At 39.9% G+C, this 16,501-nt stretch overlaps 1 protein-coding gene across 1 annotated transcript; it reads left to right on the top strand.

Moving 5' to 3' along the window:
- The first annotated feature begins 1,366 nt into the window (after positions 1-1,366).
- Positions 1,367-14,564, top strand: mall (mal, T-cell differentiation protein like). Its single transcript, XM_022752855.1, has 8 exons — positions 1,367-1,490; positions 6,065-6,229; positions 6,663-6,809; positions 6,929-6,996; positions 9,721-9,901; positions 13,171-13,338; positions 13,435-13,557; positions 13,844-14,564. The coding sequence occupies exons 1-8, from the start codon at positions 1,404-1,406 to the stop codon at positions 13,916-13,918; spliced, it is 1,014 nt and encodes a 337-aa protein (XP_022608576.1). The 5' UTR covers positions 1,367-1,403; the 3' UTR covers positions 13,919-14,564.
- The last annotated feature ends 1,937 nt before the right edge of the window (positions 14,565-16,501 follow it).

Genomic DNA, 16,501 nt, shown 5'->3' on the forward strand with positions numbered 1-16,501 from the left:
TTTCTATCACTTCTTTTCTTCTTCTCAAATTAGCGCGCTAACCAGCTAGCACAGGCTGTCTCTTCACTTTCCGATGGCGACTCACTGTAGCCTCCAATCTGCCCTGAAGACGTAGCACTGCTTATAGAGTGTATTACAACCTCTTCTACTATGAAGACCATGATGGCCGAAGCTCTTGTCAAGCAACTATCACCACGACCAGCTCCTGGCTAGAGACCATGTTCGGCAGCAGAGGAACTTACAACAAGACCCTTTCAAAGGTCAGTCATATGGTTTGGTGTCAGAGCCTAATCTTTTTGAGATTAGGATTAAGATTATAGATAAATGTAAACTACGCTGGAAATCCTTTCTTAAAAATTCACGACTTTCATTTATTACTTTGAATATTTAAATTTCGTCATGTATACGTCAACATTTAAGAAGCTAATCAGGGTGGAGCTGATTTGAGCAATTTTATTCAACAATCATATTGTGTTTCTTTTTATATATAATCTGGACGTCTAGTCAGATTATTTCAACATGATTATGATAGAAATTAAAATGTGTCAAGCTTATTTTGAAAATCACTCTTGAAAGAAAAAGACTCAAGATAAATGTCATTGCCAAAGGCCTAAATACAGACTGATAAAAAGTTGAAGTTGAAGTTGAAGAGTCCACGATGTGCTAATGCTACTGTTGGTCACACTTATTACTTATTCTGTATGTAGCAAAAATGTCACCTTTGTGTAAATGCTTCACATCCACACATCCAGAGGCCTTATTGGGAAAAGGAGACAACGAACTTTAAACCTCAAACACTGCAGGTCACTATTATGATTATACTTTGAGCTCAGTGGCCTAAATACAGATTACTGTTGGGTGTGATGATGCACAATAAAATTCAAATTAAATCGGCTACCAAACTGATGCCAAGTCCAGTTACTGGAAAGAGTGCTTTAATTTTAGCACTGATTAAGTTAATGTCTTAACCATGGCCATAGTGAATGACATTCACCTGCAGCTCCTTTGATAACCAATGACAACGCTGCATTACTTGCCTCACAATCACTTTTTTTGTATGCATGTAAACAGCGTTCTTGTCTCACACTAAAACTATAAACATGTGAGGGCACACACAAACACATAAGAAAACTGCACAAAAACTCACATACATACACAGACAGAGAGAGAGAGAGAGAGAGAGAGAGAGACACATCCTGTTGCACAAACAAACCCAAAATCCACCTGTCAAACAGGTAGTTTCGAGCAGAGGAATGGATGGGTAGGTGTGGTGGAGGGAGGTGCAGTAAGAGAGAGAGGTGTGGGGGGGGGAGATGGCCTTTAAAAAGCAGATTAAAACAGGTTACACATCTCATTCTAGAGGAAATCTCACACACATACACAGACACACAGTGCTTTGGACTATGGCCTCCACCACCTCCGGTGATGTTCTGCCCACAGGCGGCAGGATCTTCACCACCATGCCTGACATGTGCTTCATCCCTGAGTTTGTGAGTTTCTTATTTGTTAATTGTACATCGAGTATTTTCCCTCTTTCCTGTTTGACATATTATCCCATTTAATCTTGGTTGTCTCTCCACTTTTACTCTGCTTATACCCAAGTGAGTCGTAGACTAAGATCTCTTTCTATTTGCTTTTACCTGCCTCTTTCCTTCTGGCTCATCCTCCTCTGTTATTCCTCATTCACTGAGCATCAATTAGATCTTGGATCTTGTTTCCTTGCTTCATTATCTGCCTCCTCATAATTGCCCCACTGAACGAAGCCTCCATCCAGATAGGAATCAGTCTTGTCTTGTTAAAATAGTGTTCGATCAGTGGAGCCAACACAGAGGAGAAGGACCAGCTAACCAACCGTGAAGACTGGAGGTGTTGATATGTTTTGTTTTGGTCTAGTAAAGCTGATGAACCTGATTAATGAGCAGTTTAGAGTTCAAGTTTAAACAACTCCTACCTGCCCGTCATCTACTAAATGATTGTTGCCACATTATAATAAGTTTTTATCTCCATAGGGCAAAGTGTTTCCAGTAAAAACCATGTTTCCATAGAAACAGAAAAACAGCAACCACGGCCGATGTTAGCAACAAAAAGCAAAAAATTTCAAGTGAAGCACTTGAAGCTGAAGTATTCTATCAGCACATGAGGAGTCCAATGGTGCAATAATGTCACTGTTTGAATGTGTGAAATTTTACAGTCACACGTTATAATTACTTATTTCATATGTTGAAAAAAATGTCACCTTTGTGGCAATGCAACAATGAGTACATGCACATCCACATGTGCAGAGGCATTAGTGGGAAAAGGAGCAAACAAACTTTACACTTGACACAAAATTTAGAGACTGCCTGTAAAAGAGGATAAAGATATTTTAAAATACCATTTTCCAGTAGGATTTTTTTTTTTTAAATCTCTCTTTTAAAAGTGGGTCTACAAAATTTAATGAAGGCCTCTTTTCTTATTTTAATTCCTTGGTGACAGGATCTTGTGCATTTTAAATATACTGAATAATGTTTGGATATTGCTATTAACAGATATTTGGAATAGATGTCTGTTATCCTCAAACTACAATACTGTGTTTACATTTTTAAGATTTAACATTAACTCTTATCAATGTCAGTTTGTTTCTGTCCTCATTGAATGCAATATTATTGCTCTACTTTGTCAATTAAAAGTCAGTTTATTATTGAATGCAACACATAAACTGCTGTTTAATGAACCATTCAGGAACAATAACAGACTGACTGCAGTTCCTTTACAGGGAACTCAGAAGATTAAATCTGTGTGATACAGGTGGAAAAACAGCTTTAGTTGCAGAGGGAGGTGTAAATCTAAACCAACCATCACCTCACGTGGTTTACTTGCTGCCTCAGGTCTTTTCTATTGAAGCACACCTTTTCATGACATAAAACGATCTGCAGCTCAAGTATGGAAATGTACTGGTAATGCTTACTGGTCTGAGTTTGCAATGTAAATCTAAACCATTACAACTATAAAAAAAAAGAGGGCAGGCAGGGCAACTGGCTGAGGAAAGGCTTGGCAGCTTCTTTTTTTTTTTCCCCGAAGTGGAATTGAATGATGGAGCAATTTCATATTTCAAAAGAAAGTTCAGAGGGCGAAGCCAACAAGAGGACTCTGCTGTTTTTGATGTCTTTTTGCAAAGACAAATGAACCTGAACTCAAAGCTTCTCATAATGCAGAGCGGCCTTTAGAAAAGCAGCACAGAGAGCCGATGTGTGCTATGTGAATAAATGAATGAATGAAATAAAGTGGGCTGCAAACAATGGAACAATACTGTACATGGAATGTTGTTTGAGTTGACTTCATTTCAAACAAACATTTTAAAGTAAGCTCAGGTCAGGCGTGTCACAAAAGATCAGGCTCGACTTATTTGAAGCAATAGCTCTCGACTATAAAACGATCACCGATTATTGGCATGAAGGGAAACTGGAAGAACTACTCAGCTTCATAATAGTTACAATGGATACCAGTGACAATGCAGAGTCAAGACAGAGGATTTCACAAAGCATTTAAAAACACACGCAAAAACATCCTCTCTGTCAGATCTATATGTATCTATACACTATATCTATGTTCCATATGTATCTAAAATGTATATGTTCCAAATACCAAATGCCAGAAGAGACATATTTAGCTATTTATTGATGATGCAGGGATTGTTTGAACATGTGAATCAACAGATAATGCTGCAGCAGTTTATGGATGTTCAGGTATATTTTTCAGGGACTCACTAGATTTTTTATGGACATTTAATGGAACAAAGGCTGATTCCCTTTAACCTGGAATGGATATAAATGGATAAGGTTCCTCTGGTGTGCAGTTAGATAAGTCTGATATGTAGTGGAGATAAGGTTTATGTAATATTTGCTGATAAAGTCTACCACTACACGAAACAGCTTAAAGTAATGTTTGTATGTGTTTTGTCACAGTAATGTACTGTTGCTTCAGGCGTGTGCTCACCTCTGTATCTCATTCTCTCATCGCTCTGTGCTTCAGGTGGTTTTAAGTTTTCATCATAATCAGATATTTGACGAACGTGGCTTTCTCCCATCAAAGGACCTGTTACATAACGATAGACACTGAAAGGTTGAGGCGGTTGAACTGTTTGATTACTTAATGTGACCAGTTTAACAGACATGCGGATGTGAAATGACTGATTTCTACAGAAATTTCTATTTTATTTTCTACTTTTCAGAAGTAGAAAACTAAGCAAAACTATCACTTACATAAAACAGTTTAAAGGATATTTTCCCATTACAAATATTATTAACAGTGTCATATCCTTAGATTATTAGGACATGAAGGATTTATTATTATATATTGAAAAAATGTGTTTGTGTTATGCTAAAACATATTTTACAGAAGTTATGAGGATCAGCCAATTGTAGCATTACTTTTAACTTTTATCATTAAGAGTTTTGATCGTGATCGAAAAGTATAAATTTCAGTCGTCCATTTTATTTTTCATGTTTCATAGACCAACATTAAAACACACGGATCTTCATTTGAAATTCTAATCATTTGCTATAGGTGATATTGTCATACAGAGGAGAAAATGTCCGACTTTAAGGTACTTAAACTTCCTGCAGGTGTATTGTTTAATTCAGGGCGTTTCACGCTCTCTGCATGTGGTCAGACTGAATGTTGGTTGCCGAGTTACAAAATTCTGTCTGTCGTCAGCTGATTGAAACCTGGTGTTCACTGCATTTGTGAAAAAAGAGGCTCAATATCTTTTATTTTATTTTTACCTTATGGTTAGATCTTTAGAGTGCAGTTAAATTTCTAGAATGATGTCAGGATATCAGCTGGATAAAATGATTGAGTGAATAGATTAACTCTTTGACCAACATTTTAAAGTAGTACCGATGATCAGTTTCTCGCTCTGATGTTAGGTTCACTTCAGCACAGCAGACTGAATGATTTTTATTTACAAATTTGTATTGGAAATCCCTGTGGAAATTCACCCCTAAAAATCCCTTTTTAGCAGGGAGTATAAAACAGGGAAGGGAGAAAAGTCTTTTGTTTCTCACTCTAAATGAGCGCTGCGTCCGACCCAAATGAGATGAGATAAGTGCGTGCTTGAGCTCTGCTCCTGCACACCTGATACTTGTAGGTTTAATGCTGATTGGTTGAGTTGCAGCACCTGAAGGGGGTTGGGTTGTGTGTACAGCACAACTGTTAAAGCTGGGACACAATAGGCCTGTTTCACAGCAGACATTTTGACCTGTCAGAACAGGAAAAGCACAGGTGTTCCCGACAACACAGACGAGGAAGCTGAAACTGAAGCAGCAATTAATGATTTTATAATTCACACCTGTGATCACCACCGCCTACTGTGACATGTCAAAAATGTTTCATGACACTAAGAGAAAGTCCTGTTGCTCAATAAAAAGTAAAGGATGTTTTTCACGTACCCAGTATTCATAGTATCACAGACCTTTTTATCAGTGTTTGTCAAAGGAGGAGAAAGACTGTGGAAATACACCAGAGAATGTGTGTGTGTGTGTGTGTGTGTTTTGTACTAGAGACTAAATATTTTGATATCTGCTGCATTGATTATGATAATTCTTAAATCCATCACTTGCAAGTTCCTCCTTGCAAGCTTTATGGCACCGCAGTATGATCACTAGTGTGCTGCTTTAAAGTGGCTGTAATGTATATTATTCAAATAACAATGTATCAAACTTTACTGTTGTGGTTCACTCTCACTGTTAGCAACTAGCTGATGAACTCAGTGGAGCGTTAGCAGCTAAAGAGCCAGATATTTCCCTCAGGAGTAATTAGAGACCAAAAACGAGAGGCTAGAAGAGAGGGAGTCTTTGAATATTGGATTTACATTCATCAGGAGGCCAGAATAATGTCTGTAGCTTTCACGGACTTTCTGTCTTAATGACCTGTATTAATAGGAAGTGGATCCGAGCGAGTACATGATGAAAACTGACAATTTCCTCTAATTTATCATGAGACTGTACACTAACAAAAACTACATTTCAAATCCATTTCTCTGTCTCTGTCTCTTCTTCTCTGCCCCCCCCCTCCCCCCCGGCAGGTGTTTGGAGGTTTGGTGTGGATCCTGGTGGCATCGACTCGAATCACCCAGGAAAACCCTCTGGGCTGGGTGATGTTCGTGTCCGTCTTCTGCTTCGTAGTGACAACACTCTGGTTCTTCATCTTCCTCTGCGGAGCCAATCAGAGCAGCATCTGGCCCTCCCTGGTTAGACACACCCACCACCTGCTGATTGGCTTAAAAAAGGGTTGACAGTAGATAGAGTACATGGCCTAAAGAATGTGAGAGTATAGAGAATATGTGATGGATGCACAAGTCATTGCAATCTAGGGATATTAGTATTGATGCTAACAGCTTCCACTCATCCATCATAATGTTTTTGTATGTTGGTGTAATGCTGGGTAATGAGGCCTGGCTTGTAGTTCCATATTGTCCCAAAGGTAATGGATGGAGTTGAGGTCAGGGCTCTGTCTTACACTTACACTGTAACAGGTGAACTAATTCCTTCCCTAACTCTCTGTGTCTTGCACTTCCTCCTTCCCCCTCCCCTCTTATGTGTCTTTCATAAACTTCCTCCTTCCTCCACCTGTCTCCACTTTCCTTCTTCTCTTCTCTCCAATCTCTCTCTCTCTGTCTGCAGGATGTGGGTTACCATTTTGTGGCTGTGGTTTTCTACCTCAGTGCGTCGGTGGCTCTGGCGTACGTCACCCTCATGAATGCGACTCTATTGGCTAGATTTCCTTCTGAGGAATTACTCAAAATCTACCGACTGGATATTTCTGCAGTGGTATGATGTCAAACACACACACACACACACACACACACACACACACACACACACACACACAAATGCGATCAAAAAGCATCTCTATTTGTCACGTCATCATCATCCGTCTGTGTTTTCAGGTGATGTCCTACATAGCCACTCTTCTCTACTTCCTCCATGCCATTTTCTCTGCCTTGCGATGGAAGAGGTCCTAAAACAAAACAACCATCTACAAGCCAAGAAACAGGACGACCGAAAAGAGAAGAATCCAAATAAGCAGCTGAGCTTTCATTGGACTAAACACAAAATAACTTTTTATTTTCACGTCAATTCAATGATAAAGAGGACTTCATGCTTTTGAACCAATGTCACAAAAATGTTGAACGAAAGCAAGCAGGTTGTTGATAAATGTCACCTGTGCATTGGTCTGATTACTGAGTCTGTACATTATGAATCAGAATATACACAAACAAACCTGTTCGAGTTCAAATTTGTTAGTCAGCAATAAATGTGCCGTGAGGAAGGTGGATGGGTGTATATAACTAATTAAAACTCAGATCTAATTCATTCAGGATCATTATATTTTAAGATTAAATTATGAGGACATCCAGTGTACTGTATTTTTTCTCATTAAATAAGAATTATAGAAAAAAAACATTGGTGACTTTACTGACCAATGAGCCCAAAACTTGGTGTACTTCTTCACAGATGGTTCACAGTTTTTTGTAAAGATGTATTACAGATCAACGATGAAGTCGCATTTTAATGTCAGCAGGTCCAGCTTGTGGTAAACACTTCTACAAATCAAAGAGACACTGAAGCATTTCACTAAATAAAAGTCATGCAGTAGCAGATCGAGTGTGAGTTCAGCACTAATCTAAATTACTAATAAATCCTGGGAGGGTTTTACCATTCAAAAGCTTAAACCTTGAATATTCAAAAGACTAGATTAGAGATAGGACCGTCCTTTATTTCCTGCATGTTTACTATGAACAAATGGTAAATGTCTAAAGAGAAATAGAAAAACGACTCTTCCTTTTTTCATTTTTTTTTTTGATGTAACGTATGGATGAATGATTCCCCGTGATTTGTTGTCTGCATTTTTATGAGAACTTCCAAAAAATTTCAACATGTAAATATTGAGATGATTTCACTTCATGGTATTTTTTGGAATCTCTGATGTGAAATTAATAAATGGGAAATTCCAACACGATAGTTTTACTGTTTGTTCAGATGTTGACAGAGTGAACATAAGTGAGTGAAGCCATAAAATATCTATGCGACAAAAGAATTACGCCGACATATCAGTTTCACCCATTTATCATTAAAAAACAATCTGCAAATTATCACAGAAAATTTGTTACAGAAGGTTTGTCTCTTTATTTTAAATCATATTAAAGTACTACATACACACATTTTATCAGCTTGACTTAGTTCTGATTGGTTCACATGATTAAAAAAATATCAGGCCGCTGGAATCTGTCCAGTCACAGCCGTGTAACGTCACTTTAAGTGAAACAAGTATTATGTGCTGAGCATCACAAAGAACACTTATCTTTTCCTGAGCCAGAGTGGAGTGAATGATATGGAGCCTTTAAGATATTTGCATCCATGCTCTCTGTAAAAGGGAACGACAGGTTAATGGACCTGCAGATAGGTTTGGTATTACATAGCCCCAGGGCAAGTTTTTCTCTGGATAGTAAACCTGAATATTTATGGTTTCCAGTAAAAAAAAGAAAAAGAAAAAAAAAAAGCTGAATTTACCACAAATACAACAAATCCAATATCTGAAGGTGAAAAAGTCACAAACCCAGTGACTTCACTGGTTTAATTATCTCTGTATGTAAATATTAAAATACTGAATATTTGTGTTGTGTTGGGTTTTTACCAACACAGCGATCCAGAGTAAAACAGTATATCATGACAAGATGAGCTATGTCTCTTTTTCTTGATTTTTCTACATAATTTTATAGATTAGCTTGTATTGTGTCAGCGCATCACTAAAACACATTTGTTTCCAAAATGTGGGATCTTTGGAGCAGCTGAATAAACTGTAAATACAACATTGATATGACAAACATGTTAGCAGACAGTTGCTGATTTACATAACAATAGCATGTATTTGAAGTCATTTAGCTCTGGTGAGTCCAAAGCTCGCTGTCTTTTTAGTTCTGGTTTGGTCTCCACCAGCTCCTGAGGGAACTGGCTCGCTCTTCATGCTCCACTGTGTCTGTCTTCCATTTAGCGCAGGTAGGCAGGTGGTGCAGAACGGGCTTAGCAAAGCTTTTTTAGCTGATGTGCTGTGGTTGGAAACGGGTTGATGAGAGCAGTGTGAACGAAAACAATAAAGTTGTTGGTCATAAAAACCAAAACAATAAGCAGAAGAAAAGCAAAAATGCTCCATAAAACTGAGGAGAACTGCAGAGCTGGGTGACCACAAGTGACATGATTCACACCGCACTCATTTGATCAACTCTCAACTTAAAAATACTGATTAGTGCAGCTTTAAAGTGAAGCCACGTGAACCTGACAAAGAAGTAACCTGTACAGCTAATCATGATATTTATTTTGAAAAGAAACTCCTGTTATAGCCTCTATGTGCAATACAAGCAGAAGCTGCTGGCACTCTGCTAACATAAAGGGCCATAAAGTTCATGCAACCTAAATCTCAGTGAAGTGTTTCTTTACCCAACAGTAACAACAGAGATATTTCAGCTGCACAGCTTTTACTGCTGCCTGTGGGCACAAAAATTCCTCTGCTGGTTGTTTCAAAATCCCTTCACAGGTCACCAGCTCACATGCTCACATTAACCACCAGGTAGCCTTGGGTGCTGTGAGATGAAGGGTGTGTCCAGTGCAAAAGAGCTGTTTTGGGAAAGGCATCTCTCTCGCACAGCAGCAGAACAGGTTTGTGTGTTAGCTTTCCTATAAGGGGCAGGAACACCTGCCGCTGCTCCGTTAGTTCAGAGGAGAAGGCAGGACGCTCACCGTTGACTCTCTGGGTGAAGGAACAGGCAGAGATGGCTGCAACCACCGCTCAGCCAATGGGGAGCCTGCCCAGCGGACTGGGGATATGCACCACGGCCCCGGATATATTTTACCTGCCTGAACTGGTGAGTGGACAACGACAAGAGGACACAGCAGCTGACCTTGAAGATAATTATGAAGGGATTCTGTCCATATTTTGAAATTGTGATTTTCAAAATTATTCGGTTTTTCTTCTTTTGTTTTAACTGATTTGATTTTTAAGTATTTTAGATACAAGAAATATTGCAACAAACTGCCATAAATTTCTTTCATGGCAACAATGAACGATGAATTTTGTTCAAATGGTAATTATCTCAAAAGTAAAACATGTCATCCGTCCTAAAATATGATAAAATATTAAAAATTGGTAGACACTGTATTTAACAGTTATTGTTACACCTGACAGATGGACAAACAATTAACTTATTATTTTTTTTTACCTCAAAATGTAAAAACGCTCTTGCCCATAAAGTTGGAATAATTTTGTTTTCAGACACAATCCTCTGTTTATTCCTATTTAAATGCATCAGTAATCACTTTTGACCAGGTGCAATGATTACATTATGTGTTCCAATTACCCAGGTGAAATGAAATAAATCACAGTCACAATCATTTCATGGAAAGAGGTAAAAAATATTTTATTCCAACTTTATGAGCAACAGTATATATATGGCATTTTTTTTTAAAAATCAGCACCTATTATATATATGAATATGAATTCATCTGCTACAGCTCTTGTGATAACTTCATGATGCTGATCTCTAAATAAAAAAATACCAAAATTTGCTTTAATTTCTAAAATTTACAAATAAATATAATGTGTAGCTGAAGCTTGATTTTGATCCAATTTACAGAAAATGGCGCATTTTTTTGTGAAATGGGAGACAACGAAACATACTCGTCATATGGGAGGACCCCCCCCCCCCGACATTCACATCTCACATTTCACTCGTATTGTTCCTGTGCTACTGATCTAAGAAAGAATGCGGCCAACTCTTCTTCTCTGATGACAAAAGAGAGAAACTGTTCAGATAACGGCTGTAAAAATAACTGCACAGAGGAAAGTGTTTCAGTTTATACAGTATGTCTGTTTATTTGAGCTGTTATCTGTTTAAGGGAAGGGCTGTGTTGAGGATTTAAAGCTCCAGGTCGTCCCGACAGTTTACCTTCACCGATGATCTCCTTTGGCAGTTCAGGTCCTGCGGCTGCAGTATGCTGCTTTATGCAGATGTGATGATGAAACTCTTTTCATTCTCCATCAGCATTATCAGACGTTTTTGTGGTCATGAAAAGACACTCACAGCACTTGGTTCACGGTTGGGGAAAGATCCTGGTCTGTTTTAATACAGAAAAATGTCCCAGTGACTTCAGACGTGTTTATTTACATTTAACCAAAACCTGCTGCTGTTAAAACCTGCAGCGCTTCATTCATTAAAAACAAACCTTGCCCATGTAATTGGGGGGAAAAAAAAACTCAAGCAGAATATGAACATAATTTCTGGGAGACTGGCTGATTCCCTTCATCATTAAACATTTGCGAAGCTCTTTAACGCTACTACACGTCAAAAACCTCACCTCCACCTTCAAATCAAGACATGACACATAAACTGCTGAGAGGCCGTGTTGAGATTTGGATCCGGTTATTCGCAAACTTTTATTTTAGATGCTCATAGGATCAGCTGAGCCGGGCGTGACACAGTATCACACTATGAATTCCAGAGAGTTCAGACTATTTGGATGTGGTTAGCACTCCATCTAAAGCAAGCTGACAGATTAAACACTACCCAACCTGAACTCAGAGTAAGGTACGCAACACATAGTGAGTAAAGAGAAGTGTTAGTCAACACTCAGAGAGATGTGGCCTCTGAGCTCGCTGAATTATTATTCACAGGCTGTATTTTCACCAATTTTTCATGTCTCTCTCTTTGACTTTGCTTTTACATTTTATAGTTTTGCTTTTATACACTGTTTCCTGTTCTTTTGTAAGTTTGGTTTGCTGATTCTTGGTTCTTGATTCTTGCTGGGATTACTATAGAAAAATTCAATCTTCAAACTACAGTAAATGCAAATCCAGTGATTCTTCTTTTTGCTAATAGTATTTGATGCTTGTGTAGCTTTGTTACACAGCCTGCATTCATGTCCTGTTTGATCAACAACACAGGTGACCTATCACACCCTGTCCCAGTCAAAATAATGGTACTGAAGCATGAGCCAACATGAGTCTTTTCACCAGTTATCATCATCACCACAATCACGGTGATAGGAATATCTTCTCATCGCACACCGCATCCTTCCCTCCATCTGTTTCTAAACTGTCACGGCCGAGGTGGTTTTAAATAGGTGACATCATAAAAGGATCACAGCCCAGCCAGAGTACGCCTGCAGGTCATTCTGGGGAAAATATCCCGCCTGAGGAGCAGAAAACAAGAGTATAAAGACACGTTCCTCCTGCTGCTGCTGCTGCTGCTGCTGGGAGGATTTCACGTCTTCAGGGAGTTAGTGCACTGCATCTCAGAAAGATGTTTCAGACTGACTGAAGGATTCAGTGGTGTGCTGTAGTTACTGTCACAGTGAGACAAAGGGAATGAGGCATTTAAGATGGATAAATAGAGGAGAAGATGGAGGAGTTGGACAGACACCAGATGGGTGGAGTTTGGTTTGGCTCAACAGCGAGAAGCAGAGAATTTGGGCAATCACATGAAAATATCTGAGAGTCTTTGTCGACTTTGTGATTTACATCTTTCCCAAACACTCTTTCCCAAAATCTCTTCGCTCTATTCCTAACTAAATACCTTTCAGACTTTCGCTCTCTTTTCATTGACACGTTTGACTACTGAGCACGTTTTGAACTTTTAAAGCGTGTGCTTGGCTTTTTTTGATGATCTTTATAAGAAATCATAGTGGAGGTTCGTGGCTCTGAGCTGACTTTCAACTTTTCAAACAAGAAAACCTATTTTCAAACTCTCTCGGTTTCTGAGACTTCACCTCGACACATTCCTCTATATCATCTGTCACAGTCTTATTTGAAGATCGTCTTTTCACTTACATAAGCGCATATTCTCAACTCATTCTCGAAAACGAAACCTCTAATTTCAAGCTTCACTCTTTCGCTTTGCGTCTCTGGAGGGATGTTTGGTTTATACACAACTTGTAAAAGGGCCATTCCGTCGCCTAGTGGTCTAAGCTGTGTACCATGTCATCATCTTAGTGCCGGACTTCCTGTTTTATCTCTCAACAACAAAGGCAAACATGCCCCTAACTAAAACCTCTTCAGAGGCACTTCGCTGATTTTAAATGTGACGGCATTAGGCCATAATAAGTTGTCGCACCATAACAGCTGCCCTCCGCTCTGCAGGTGTTTGGCGGTCTGGTTTGGATCCTGGTAGCGTCGACCCACGTGGAACCACCAAACCCTCTGGGCTGGGTGATGTTCGTCTCCGTCTTCTGCTTCGTCCTGACCTTCCTCTGGATGATCATCTTCGCTGCCGACGGCCATAAGAGCAGCTCCGCCTGGGCTGCCGCTGTAAGAGAGAGGGAGAGTTCATGAGATGGGGGAATGAAGAGAAAGAGAGAAGAGAAAGAGTCTTTAAATATTTCTGTTTTACCTTTCTGTGTCCAGGACTTTGCTTACCACGGCCTGGCAGCGTTCTTCTACCTCAGTGCAGGTGTGGCTTTGGCTTACATCACCTTCTTGAATAAAGCAGGCGTATTAAGAATCTACCAGATTGACATCGCCGCTGTGGTAAGAACTGATTTCAAGACGGTATAGACAATTACTGAAAGGCATTTTACTCTTTGTTCTTTCTTATTCCTCTGAAAAACTGCTCACATCAAATTGATGACATGTCAAAATAACATGAAGTCACTTCCAGCTGCTACGATGGAGTTTACAGCAGTTCAATATGCTAATCTGATTTCATGTCTGTATGATAACTTTAGTATACATTTGCAAAATGTCAGGTTACTCCTTTAAGAGCAGGCAGTGCAAAAGAGCAATTCATTTCCATTCATCTGTGTCTGTGTGTCAGGTGTTCGCCTACGTGGCCACGCTGCTCTACTTCATCCACGCCATCCTCTCCGCCATCCGATGGAAAACCTTCTGAAGAGCGACGCTGATCCACAAACCTGTGTGTCCAAGTGGTCCTGTGTGAATGTGTGTGTGTGTGTGTGTGTGTGTACGGTGGAATTACTCAGTCTGCTCGGATTCACAATGAAGGATTTAAACCCCATTTTGGGACATTTGATAATGTCCGGTGAAGGTATTGAGTAGATGGAGATTCGTGATGAAGAACAAAGAGGAAGAAAAAAAGAAAACATTTAACGCATGAAGGCAAAAACAATGTTGAACAATGGAAACAAATGAAAAGCTGCGAACTAGAAATGTCATCCTGTATGTTCTAATGAAAACAAATGAAATGTATAATTTACAGTCTAAAACTGGTCAAAGTGCAGTCGCTCTGTGACCCAGCAGCTCAGTGTTTTCTTATTTTTACCAGACGACACTTTGAGCCAATGGTCATTTATTACATGTCATATTTACCTGACTAACAGACCTTTGTTTCTCTGCAGTGACTATAAAGAGTTAGTTGCTAATTTTTAGATTTTTTATTTTCTTTGTCATATAGAATTAACATCAGAAAATGATCAGCACTTAAAGGACGGTGAAGTGTATTTTTATAAGACCTTCCTCTGAAATTTACAGTTGATAAATAGTAAATAATTTTTTGTATTCTCAAGATTAAAACAAGATATAGGTGTAAACCTTGCTGTGTCCTTATTTCATTTGCTCCACTACATTTGAACAAATTCATTCACTGATCCACTTTGATGTAACCCCGACATTCCTGTAAACTTACCTGCTGCACTTCCTGCCTGGTGCCGTGAAGGGCAGCACACCTGGATGGTCTGTGTGCTTGCAGTCCCCCAGGTGTGGTTCAAGATCTTCAGCTCTCCCTCTGCTGTCCAACTGTCCAACGCCAGGTGTTCTTGGGTCGGCGGTGAAGGGCAGTTTTTCGTGGCCCAATTTCCATCGCCTTCTCATGATGACGGCGGCCATGTTGTCTTCTTTGCACTGGTGGAGTAGATGTTGGTTGGAAATTCTTGCAGTATTTTTTCGGTAGACTTTTTGTGCAGAGGGTTGACAGCTTGTGGAAAGGGCTGTATATCAGGGAGGACAGGACACAGCTCAGGTACAGTCTCAGCTGGGTGCTGGTGCTGGTGCTGGTGCTGTACTGGCCCTGACTTGGCGTTTCTGGCCCGGCTGCTCCTCCGTCGAGTCTGACGGTGCTGCCTCGGTAGGTGAACTCTTCAGTTGCGGGCAGGTTCGTCCTGTCTTCTTGGATCGGTGGAGGGGTCTGGGATGTTTAGCATCATCAACTCTTGTTTTCTACAGGTTGATCTTGGTGCTGTAATTACAGGTTTTCTCCTGCGTATTCTGGTGTGTGTACAAGACGAAGGCCACGTCATCGGCAAAGCCTAGATCTCCCACCGATGAGAAGAGAGTCCATCTGACGCCTCTTGTTTGGTCTTGAACGGTTCTTCTCATCAAACAGTCCGCTCTGCAGTTGCGTACAGAGCGTTAAGAGATTTAATTTTAATTTTCACAGTCATTTGGGAACATTTCAGTTTTAGTTAAACTGCTCAAAATGCTCCAGGTTCCTCCTGCGGTCCACCTACAGCGTCGCCGTTGGTCTTGTGTAATTTCAAAGCCAGTCACACATCTAACAGTGGGTAAATATTTACCCCCTTCTTTTCAATATTGAAAGTCGATAAGCAGGATAAGAGTCCTGGAACTATTACAGCAGCTTTGTTCAGAGGCAGCGCTGCTGAAAAACACGTTGGCAAGATGTTTGTGAAGGAAGAAGAATGGAGAGGGAGAAGCAGCAGCTCTGAGATTATTTAGCGACTGAAAAAAGAAACTGTGATGTGAAATTGCATGCAGACATTCATGGCCCTCAGAGGATGAACCCTCCTGACTTTGATGATCACCTGACTGACTCTGTAGCACCCACGTTATCGGTATCATTGGTAGCATGCTGGTATTAGCATTTAGCTGCGGCTAAGCACAGTCTTAGAGAGATGTGAACACAGCTGTAGGCTCTTAGTGTTGTTCGATGAATTCAGTGTTTAGTTTACGTTGCCTGCTGGAGCCACTGGAGCTTATATTTCAAGGGAAACCTACTGCAATGCTTATTCAGAAAATAATAATTACATTCAGAGGCAATAAGCAAAAAGATGTGCAGTCCACTCTTATGCTTCTTCTTGTCTCTTCTATTTCCCGCCACAATTCTTGCTCCAGATCACATCTACACGCGCCATGACGTCTGTCGTTTTCCCCTCATATTCTCATTCCTTCTCTCTTTCTTTATTTAGTTTGGTAAAGAAGTTTTGTCTATCAGCCCCCTCTCAGGTATGATTCTGGTTCAGTGGAGTAGATGGAGCAAGGATTCCCCCTGGTGACTCTTTCTAGAACATACAGACACAAAGGAACCATATTTTAAAGAATCACACACGATTACTCCATGTGTTGGCGTCTAACCTTTCCCAATCTGAATGTGGATTGGAAAACTAGAACATCCTGCAGCAATTAACTCCATCCTACATGAGTGTACATATCTTCTATGTAATGAAGTGAACAAACAAGCTCCAGTGGTTAATGGTTAGCAGTGTTATATCACCTCTGCTGC

This window comes from Seriola dumerili, unplaced genomic scaffold, assembly GCF_002260705.1.
Source record: "Seriola dumerili isolate Sdu_G_001 unplaced genomic scaffold, Sdu_1.0 BDQW01000187.1, whole genome shotgun sequence".
NCBI classification, from domain to species: Eukaryota; Metazoa; Chordata; class Actinopteri; order Carangiformes; family Carangidae; genus Seriola; species Seriola dumerili.